At 40.9% G+C, this 10,737-nt stretch overlaps 1 protein-coding gene across 1 annotated transcript in view; it reads left to right on the top strand.

Annotated features, from left to right (window-relative positions):
- The window catches only part of LOC113010344 (uncharacterized), an 89,113-nt gene that overhangs the window by 58,631 nt on the left and 19,745 nt on the right, over positions 1-10,737 (top strand). Inside the window, exons 2-4 of the mRNA XM_080296035.1 lie at positions 7,410-7,542; positions 8,086-8,205; positions 8,995-9,114. Coding sequence (XP_080152161.1) covers positions 7,421-7,542; positions 8,086-8,205; positions 8,995-9,114 — 362 coding nt within the window. The 5' untranslated portion in view covers positions 7,410-7,420. The remainder of the gene's footprint in view (positions 1-7,409; positions 7,543-8,085; positions 8,206-8,994; positions 9,115-10,737) is intronic.

The following is a 10,737-nucleotide window of genomic DNA, read 5'->3' as shown; positions in this document are numbered from 1 at the left end:
AAGGAAGGGGGCCGGGGACTGGTGAGTGTCAGCACCACAGTCCAGGATGAGACAAGGAACATCCAAGAATACATTGGGAAGATGGCCCCAACTGACCGAGTGCTCAGTGAATACCTCAGGCAGCAGAAACCCAAGAAAGAGGAGGGAGACGAGGAACCATCATGGAAGGACAGGCCCCTGCACGGTATGTACCACCGGCAGATAGAGGAGGTGGCTGATATCCAGAAATCCTACCAGTGGCTGGACAAAGCTGGACTGAAAGACAGCACAGAGGCACTAATCATGGCAGCACAAGAACAAGCTCTGAGTACAAGATCCATAGAGGCTGGGGTCTATCACACCAGGCAAGACCCCAGGTGCAGGCTGTGTAAAGATGCCCCAGAGACAATCCAGCACATAACAGCAGGGTGCAAGATGCTAGCAGGCAAGGCATACATGGAACGCCATAACCAAGTGGCCGGCATAGTGTACAGGAACATCTGTGCCGAGTATAACCTAGAAGTCCCGAGGTCAAAATGGGAGGTGCCCCCAAGGGTGGTGGAGAATGACCGAGCTAAGATCCTGTGGGACTTCCAGATACAGACGGACAAAATGGTGGTGGCTAACCAACCGGACATAGTGGTGGTAGACAAACAGAAGAAGACGGCCGTAGTGATCGATGTAGTGGTTCTGAATGACAGCAATATCAGGAAGAAGGAACACGAGAAGCTGGAGAAATACCAAGGGCTCAGAGAAGAGCTCGAGAGGATGTGGAGGGTGAAGGTAACGGTGGTCCCCGTGGTAATCGGAGCACTAGGTGCGGTGACTCCCAAGCTAGGCGAGTGGCTCCAGCAGATCCCGGGAATAACATCGGAGATCTCTGTCCAGAAGAGCGCAGTCCTGGGAACAGCTAAGATACTGCGCAGGACCCTCAAGCTCCCAGGCCTCTGGTAGAGGACCCGAGCTTGAAGGATAAACCGCCCGCAGGGGCGTGCTGGGTGTTTTTTTTAATATATATATATATATATATATAATATCTAAAAAAATTTATTACAGGCTATTCTGAGATCACACTTTTACAGGTACCTTAGTCATAAAGTCATGTATCAATCTGCATTTTTAAAAGCACATAAAGCATCCATGAAATTATGGAACGCCAGGACTGCCATAATGAAATAATTAAATACACCTATAAATAATTAATTAAATGTGGCAATAATTAATTAAAATTGGACTTAATTAATAAATTAAATAGTTATGACCCATGTAATTAATTAATTATTGACACATTTAATTAATTATTTATGTATTTCACATTTTAATGTGAGCAGCAGATTAGAATAACAGTTATACATTTAATAAATCCCCAAATGAATCCAAGAAACGAGCAAACCTGTTCCGACAATTTGAGTTTGTATTCCCTCAGCTGCAGACTCGCTGCTGTTTCAATGTTTGAAAAGGAAGATTAGATATAAAAAATGTCAAACATAGATTCAGTCTGCCTTCACATTTGATATGAGGCCAGCACCTATAGTGGCTGTGTCCTGTTTTAAGATCATACATGTAAAATTGTTGTCTGACCTCCGTCGATCCAGCCGCTCAGAGTCCGTGGTTACCATGGTTACTGCATAAGCAGCTATAATGTTAACAGCTGGCACTGAGGAAACCTCCCGGCAGCATGGGTGTTTATGTTTTTCATTACAAAAGAACTGTCTGAATGGTTAACTGAAGTTAACTTGGATAAATTATAGTTAAGGAGTATCACAGATAACGCATACGTGAGCTGTGTGACTGTTCACCACTACACTGAAATCAGCAGGCTATTACTGAAATACACGACACGTGCTATATGATAAAGTATGATATAAATAGGGAGGTCCTATTAACATGTTTAGTTTTAAAGGACACCTTCCTGCCTTTAGTCTCATTCATGAGCAGTATTAGTTTTCTTCTAACATCCAGAAGTCTGCACGATGTGTTTCATAGTTTGTAACAAGCCTTTGACAGGTAAACATAACATGACCGAAAAAGCAAAAAAAAAAAAAAAAAAAGAAACAAACAAAAAAAAAGAGACAGAAAAAAATCACATTCTAACAGACAGTCCTTAATAATGAATAATAATAATGGATTGGATTTATATAGCGCTTTTCAAGGCACCTAAAGCGCTTTACAATGCCACTATTCATTCACACACTGGTGGAGGCAAGCTATGGTTGTAGCCACAGCTGCCCTGGGGCAGACTGACAGAAGCGAGGCTGCCACTTTTGCAAACATGTTCTATGTTGACAACCTGACCAGACATACGGCGCGACATTTGCGGCTAAAACACTGTTAAAAGTGTAGTTGGTGACAGCAAAACGGGGTATTTTAAAACTACACCACCACCATTGCTTCCTGTAATTTGATCTGCATTCTGGGATACCTGTATGGGCTCAAAATGTGGTCATAAATATTTTGTACTTGTAAAAAAGATTTGTATGTGTAAAAAAGATTTGTATGTGTAAAAAAGATTTGTGTGTGCGTAAAAAAGATTTGTATGTGTAAAAAGAATTTGTGTGTGCGTAAAAAAAGATTTGTGTGTGGACTTAGAAAAAAAAAAAACCAAGTTACAAGTACGGATTTTGACCCTATTTTTCTTCCTTTCATCTGATTGGTCAATGTCATGTCAATCACAAATGTAACAATCCAATCAGAGAACAGATGGGTTTGGCTGTCGGAGGGGCGCTTTTTTGAACTGCAGGTCCTTGAAGGGCGATACAGTTTGAAGCTGGAGGATCGCTATATAAATATCCGATAGCAGCTAGGTCCCCTAACTTTCAGTAGCTGTTGAAAGGAAAAAGTTGTGGTATATCAGTGGTTAGAAATACCATTATTACTTTAGGATTAGTTTAACACAAAGTCAGGGCTGACCCAGGACCATTGCTGTGAGTCACAGTGCGCAGCATAAAAGTCCTTTCACATCGGATGCAGGATACGCTGCTAATGCTAACTGCTAACTAAAAGCAAAGGATCCAGAATTTGTTACGCTGGCTGCTGAGCTCTGTGGGTTTTTGCAGCAGCTCTACCTGTACTAGATGCACCTGCTCCTTGTCGTTTCTATCTCTGACTTTATGTCCTCTACAAGAGGTTTTTTTGCTGGTTCTTCAAATGTTCAATAAAAACATGTATGCTAATTCATGACGAAGAAAGCTTTGTAATTAAGACTGTCATTTCCAAAACACTGCCCGCCCCCACCCCGCGGTCCGCAGCGCTGTTGAAAAGGCTGTGGAAGTCCCTGTATTAAACATGTAGACCTGTGACACAAAAATCACTCGGACGACCACAGACTGTTTTCCTTCGTGGTGATGAAGGAAAACGCTGGGTTGGCATGTAAAACGGCATTTATTCCCTTCAAAGACCTGCAGTTCAAAAAAAGCGCCCCTCGACAGCCAAACCCATCTGTTCTCTGATTGGATTGTTACATTTGTGATTGACATGACATTGACCAATCAGATGAAAGGAAGAAAAATAGGGTCAAAATCCGTAAATGTAACTTGCAGGGGTTTTTTTTCTAAGTCCACACACAAATCTTTTTTATGCACACACAAATCTTTTTTACACATACAAATCTTTTTTACGCACACACAAATCTTTTTTACACATACAAATCTTTTTTACGCACACACAAATTCTTTTTACACATACAAATCTTTTTTACGCACACACAAATCTTTTTTACACATACAAATCTTTTTTACGCACACACAAATTCTTTTTACACATACAAATCTTTTTTACGCACACACAAATCTTTTTTACATATACAAATCTTTTTTACACATACAAATCTTTTTTACAAGTACAAAATATTTCTGACCACATTTTGAGCCCATATACCTGGCTGCCCCAAGTCCACACAAGCAATCGATTATCTAGGATCGACCTGTTTTGACTTACTTTGCACGGCAACCAATCAAATGTTACAGAAGCTGCGTGGGCAGTGTTAACCCCGCCCCCTGAGTTTGATGGGTGAGGCTGACAGATAAAATTAATTCAAGATGAGAGCCAGGCGCCAGGACTGCCAAAATGAAATAAATAAATGAAATAAATATGAAATAAATAAGTTTCGTCTGCTGGGGGTTTGGGAGAACCCAGCCAGCGTCCTGCCTCGTCGGCTGGAGGGTCCAAGGAGCCCACCCAGCACATCCTCACATCAGCTGACGGTCCGGGGAAGTCTGTTGTCACCTGCTGACTCATTCCTTGCGACTTCTACATCATCGCCTGCAGCATTCACATCATTTTTCAGCACCCCCAAAAATGGGCTAAAATCGCCCCTGGTTTCCACTCCACGGCCGTATCGAGGTGCTAAGGCTTCAGCCATGTAAAACAATTAAGCAAGTTAGAAATTGTTTATCTAACTTAAAGCCATCAATCATCACCTATTCGACTGGAGTTACTTTGGTAACATATTACTTTTCTCATCTGAGAATATTAACCGCATCCTAAAGGGAATATTCAGTAATTTGGAATACCACTATATTCCAAAGCTAAAAGATTTAAAACAGCCTTTAAACCTTCACTCAGTCTATTTTCAGGATTAAAGCTCTTTCTTCTACATTCATGTTAGCATTTTCTCAACAGAAACTACAACATCTGTCAAGTGTTCAGTGCCCCAATGTTGAAAATAAATACACACAATCACAGTGGCACGTTATGACCTTTTTAAAAAAAAACAACACAGTTCCTGTTTTTTGCTCTTACGATGCCATGGAAACCAGAAACTGGACTACAATAAACAGTCGCATCTGCAAATGGTTACTGAAATAGTGGTGCTAAATGGTTAGCTTGCAGAGGTAGATTCTTCAGTAATTTCTCAGTGTACCAACCTGAAAACACACGTATCAAGATTATTTATCCAGCAGCACCTGGGAGCGGACAGTTGTGAGACCACAGATCTTCTGTATTGAACTTTGGCATAAGCTTTATTTCAATATTATTGAAAGTAGCTGTATGTAATGATACATCTGTGGGATGGTTATGAATACATTTTAGCTAATGATCAGAATTTTCTTTGTAAAGATTTCACCAAAGATTGCTTGGCTCAACAACTCTTTATCCACTTGGTTATAGAGCTGTAAGAAAAAGAAAATGGGATTGTTTTTATTATGTTCCTGTCCCACTTCTCATTCTCCTTCACCCTGCTTCTCTCAGTATTCATGCTCCCATTTCCTTATATTCATTCCCAGTTCAGGTTGAACCTAATTCCTTTTTGTAATGTTTGGTGTTTCACCCTTGTTTGTGGATTATTGAGCTTCATGTGCTCAATAAAAGAGCTCACTTTTTCTTTAAATCTCCTCCTACCTCTGCATCTTTCTCTTGTATTCTCACATACCACACACTGTCACACCACATGGACACTGTATGTCATTTTTTGCACCCCTGTGCATGTAAGTGTTTGCTCGCTGTCATTTGAAAACATGAATCTGTCATTCATAAAGCTTTGAAACTATCTCTACTAGTGCAGTGTCTGTCAATTCCACGACACTACTTCCTTCTGATGGTGCCTATTTGCACTTACACTTTAGTCATAAAACTCACTGATCTTGGATGTGCACAGAATCAGCTTTTCCATGTTTGCATTATTTTGTTCATTGTGTGGCTAAATTTAGCGTTGCTGTGTGTCTACTGGTTACACAAAGGTACGTCACAGAATGCACAGACTGGGCAAGTACTCTTTACTGGCATGCTTTTGCTTTGCTTTCATTGACACGGTGGGGACTTGTTAAGCACATGGAATATTCTGGAATATTCATGTGCCTTAATACTGCTGGAGTTTCCTTCCTACCTTCCTTTGCTCAAATAAGTTTGTCTTGATGTTATTTTTGAGGGTTTTTTTGTTATTTTTTTTCCTTTATTATTGTATGGTCTTTACCTTACCATATAAGGCTACGTTCACACTGCAGGCGAAAGCGCATCAAATCCGATTTTTTTGACCCTATGCGACCCATATCCGATCATGCTATGACAGTGTGAACGGCGCAAATCCGATATTTTCAAATCCGATCTGGGTCACTTTCGTATGTGGTACTGAATCCGATACATATCCGATGTTTTAGAAAGCGACTGCTGTTTGAACGGTCAGGTCGCATTAAATCCGTCTTTTACGTCACTGACACAAGACAGACGCCAATTATCAGTGCCAGAGAAGCGCCAGAGAAGACATCGCGAACGCTTCTCTGGCCATCCCGTGTAGATATCAGTGAAACTGTTGGGAAGACAACGTTGGAGAAACGGGAACATTTTATTTGTACTGTGTAATCTGCAGATTCTGACAGAAATCTGCAACTATCCTTTGAAGCACCGCTCCTCTAAAACAGCAATAAGGATCATTATTAGGTTATTTACATTATTATGTAAACAACAAAATAACTTAAAGCAAAAATTGGGAAACATAAAGTCCGAAGTCTTTATATTAAGGGCCATCTATCAAACAATACTGTTTGCTCTGGGTCTAAACAGAGCGCGTTGTGTGTGAAGTCTTCTTTTGCGCATGCGGGCCGCTTTGAGCGTTCACACTAGAGCGCGTTTGCTGTCGCATTTTATTTGTAGTGTGAACGAGGAGACAAAAAAATCGGATTTGATCAAAAAATCGGAATTGAGCATTAAGACCTGCAGTGTGAACGTAGCCTAAGTTGCCTTGAGATGAATGTTGTTATTAGATGCTAGAAGGGAATTGAATTAAATATTAATTGACAGTGTGTAGGAGTCTAGTCATTTACATTCATATTTGTTGTTTTCAAGCAAAGATATCTCTCTTGCACACTGGGAATGTAGTCATACAAGTTCCTGTGGAGAGGGGAGGAGCTGCTCTGCTGAGGTGAGGAGAAAACAAAGTACTGTAATTTCAGTTTCTACAGTCATAGAAGCAGACGAGTGAAAAAAGAGGTGAGTGTTATTGAGCATTTATGGGTTGTCGGAAAAATAGCAAAACTATTTCTTACTGGAAGATATTACATTAATGTTTCTCAAGGTGGAACAAAAATTCTGGAAATTGTTGTGGTCTATTTCTGCACTCGAGTTTGTTGCACCATGGAACGAAAAAGAACGAAACATGATGGATGAAACTATATCTTTGGTTAATGGTGAGACTGACATTTTAACGTCTTGTGCTGAGCTGTCTCTCAGTGAGCTGTAGGAGAGTAAACTTATCTATTAATTGATGAGGTAAAGGGTCAGCTGGGTTTAATACAAGCTAACTCTGTGTGTGTGTGTGTGTGTGTGTGTGTGTGTGTGTGTGTGTGTGTGTGTGTGTGTGTGTGTGTGTGTGTGTGTGTGTGTGTGTGTGTGTGTATGCTGTGTTTCCTGTTCTGCCAGTTATGGCTTTCTTTAAAAATATTTCTGATGTTTTTTTCTGCCGTGCTCACAGTCACAGTTCCTCGTTTCTCTCCCAGGAAGCCTAAAGATGAGTGTTTTGCAGGGGAACATGGCAGAGTTTCAAGGATCCAGCTCTATGTCCATGAACAGTGACAAATTAGGAGATTATCCTCCAGTCTTCAGTCGTGAACTTGGACCATCAGGCAAAAAGTAAGAAACTGTGTCTGTTATAAGCAAATTGAAAATGGTGAAAGGAGAGGACAGACTTTAGTAACGTAGTAAAGTCTTTCTGAAAAGAGCTCTTAAAGCACTAAGACATTCATATCCAGTGATTTTCCTCAAACAACCACTGACGCTGTATTATGTATTTCAGTCTGTATTATGTTTTTGACTTCCTGATATTTGTTTTCCATTGAGTTTTGTATTTTATTTTCTAAAGGAACATAATACAAGCTGTGACTCCGTATCCTGGTAACTGATGTTAAGATGATTGAATACTGATGAGGGAAAGATTATTTGCTTATATAACAGAAAAATCTAAATGGGAAGCTCTGAAATATTAAATGAAGATCTGAAAGTGAGTTAAAAACGATTACCCTGGTGACAGCCTGCCCTACAGAAAGTACAGTAGTAGAGAGAAAATTGAGTTTTTCAGTCTCCTAAATCTGACAGAGAGAGAGAAGCAGCTGAATGCCCAACAACAGGCACATGTAGAAGAATAATCTGTTCTGGATTCATTGTTTGTCTTTACAGACATCAACAACACAAACACAGACCACAGTTTCCAGGATCCAGCTCTGTGTCCATGAACAGTGACATGTCCAGAGATTATCCTCCAGTCTTCAGTCATGAACCTGGACCTTCAGGCACACAGTAGGAGACTGATTCGGCTATAAACTGAGTGAAGATGCTTTTAGTTTTCGAGTCTTTCACATTATTTCAAAGGGGTCTGCAAGGGTCCTTGACTTGTGTATAACCCATTGAAATGTTTTCCTATGAAGTTTTGTAGTAATTAAGAGACTGTCTTTATTATAAACAATGTGAAAATGGTGAGTGGACACAATAAGCTTTAGTAACATAAAATAGTCTTTATGAAAAGCCTCTTAACCATTAAAACATTCATATACAGTGCTTTTCCTCAAACAACCACTGACACAGCTGTGTTACTTTCAGCCTGTGTTATGAGTTTGAACGCCTAATATTTGTTTTCCATTAAGTTTTGCAGTTTTATGTTCCTGATAAAATAACTGTTGTACTATCAGTACACTTATTTGTGACTGATTGGTTTGATGCTGCCAACTGCCTTTATGTGAATGTGCTCACAGCTAGACTGATAAATCCCTGTAAACATGGCACGTTGGTTAACCAGCTTCCTGTGACTCTTTGTGCTGGTAACTAATGTTAGCATTACTAAATACTAATGAGAGAAAGATTATTTGTGTATATAATAGAAAAATCTAAATGGAAATCCAAAGTCAAAAATATTAGTTAAGGATTCTAAAACGATTTAAAAAGATTAACCTGGCAATAGCTTGTCCTGCATTAATTAGAGTAGTTGTAAGAGAGTTGTATAGCCTCATAAATCTGACAGAGAGAGAGAAGCAGGTCAATGATCAACAACAGAAGAATAATCTGTGCTTTATTCTATGTTTGTGTTTACAGACGTAAACAACACAAACACCAAGCAGAGTTTCCAGGATCCAGCTCTGTGTCCATGAACAGTGACAAGTCCAGAGAATATCCTCCAGTCTTCAGTCATGAACCTGGACCCCCAATCACACAGTAAGAGGCTGATTTTGGCTATAAACTGAGTGAAGATGCTTTTAGTTTTCAAATATTTCGTATTGTTTCAAAAGAGTTCGCAGGGGTGGAGTCACTGAATTGTGCTTATACTCCTCTGAAGCAGATCAGAGATTGGTAGGAATGAAATTACTGCAATTTAAAAAAAATAAATTTTACAAACATTAAAGACACCATTCTTAAAAGATCGAGGCTAAACACAGTCTCGAATGAATAGACTAATTTTTATTAACATGCCAGCTTTTTTGTAGTCTTTCTGTGAAGGCTCTTAACGCACTTGCAATTAAGCAATTATTCCCCCAAAACCACTAACACAGCTGTGTTAATGTCTATTGCATGTTTGGCTTAAATACAGCCCAGATGCAACACTTCAGAGTAGACTGGTTCCCTTAGTTAGTTAGACAGAGGAAGCAAAACTGGACATAACACACATGAGGCAATCTGTGATGTTATGGTTTAGGTCCCGGATGGCTTGGGGATAGAAGCTCCTCTTGAGTCTCTCTGTCCTTGCCCGGATGATGCGGAACCTTCTACCAGATTGCAGAAGTTGGAACAGTTTGCCAGGATGGGACGGGTCCTTCAGTATCTGCGCTGCTCTAGTTCGGCATCTCTTGGTGTAGGTGTCCTGAAGCAGGGGGAGAGCAATCCTGCAGCAGCGTTCTGCTGTACGGATCACTCTCTGGAGAGCTTTTTGGTCCTTAACACAGCTGTTCCCAAACCACGATGTGATGTTCTGTTTGGGGATGCTCTCCACAGTGCCTGTATTGAAAATCCTGAGGATCACTGGAGAGACCCTGAACTTCCTTAGCTGTTGTAGGTGGTACAGGCGCTGCCTAGCCTTTTTCGTCTGGACCTGAATGTGGGCAGACCATGTCAGGTCTGAGGAGATACGGACACCGAGATACTTGAAGGACTGCACCCTCTCCACTGGAACTCCAGTCTCTGTGCTGACTCCTTCTGAAGTCCACCACCAGCTCCTTGGTCTTGCCAACGTGCAGCTGGAGGTGGTTATCCTGGCACCATGATGCCAGATTCTTCACCTCCTCCATGTAGGCCGCCTCATCGTTGTTGGAGATGGCACCCAACACCACTGTGTCATCAGCAAACTTCACAATGATGTTTGAGCCGTGGGTGGGCACACAGTCTGCTGTGTAGAGGGAGTAGAGCAGTGGCAAGAGGACACATCCCTGGGGTGCTCCTGTGTTGATGCTGATGCTGTTAGAGACGCATCTACCCACCCTCACCACCTGAGTTCTGCCATAATTAACAGCTGATGTTGAGAGGTCCTAATGTTTGCACTGATATTTGTGTTCTAGTCGACTATCTGATTCTGTTTGAATTCAGATATGTGATCATGTATGGCAGACACCCTATTAATATAACTGTACTGCTTTAAGAAGAGGAAGCAAAACCAGAGCAGATTGGGGAGCAGTGTTCCCTCTGAGCTGAGCACGTGAGCAATCGCAGACTGCTGACACAGTCTCCGCACACATCTGCGCTGCGCACAAAAAAATCCAGTGTGAATTGAAATGAAAGTAAATACATGTATTTATTTTAATTTCACTGATTTTCTGTGTGTGGAGACCGTGTCAGCAGTGTGCGATT

The sequence above is a fragment of the Astatotilapia calliptera genome, chromosome 3, assembly GCF_964374335.1.
Source record: "Astatotilapia calliptera chromosome 3, fAstCal68.1, whole genome shotgun sequence".
In the NCBI taxonomy this organism is placed as follows: Eukaryota; Metazoa; Chordata; class Actinopteri; order Cichliformes; family Cichlidae; genus Astatotilapia; species Astatotilapia calliptera.
Note: the sequence above shows the minus strand (reverse complement) of the source record. Positions and strands in the feature narration are given on the sequence as shown.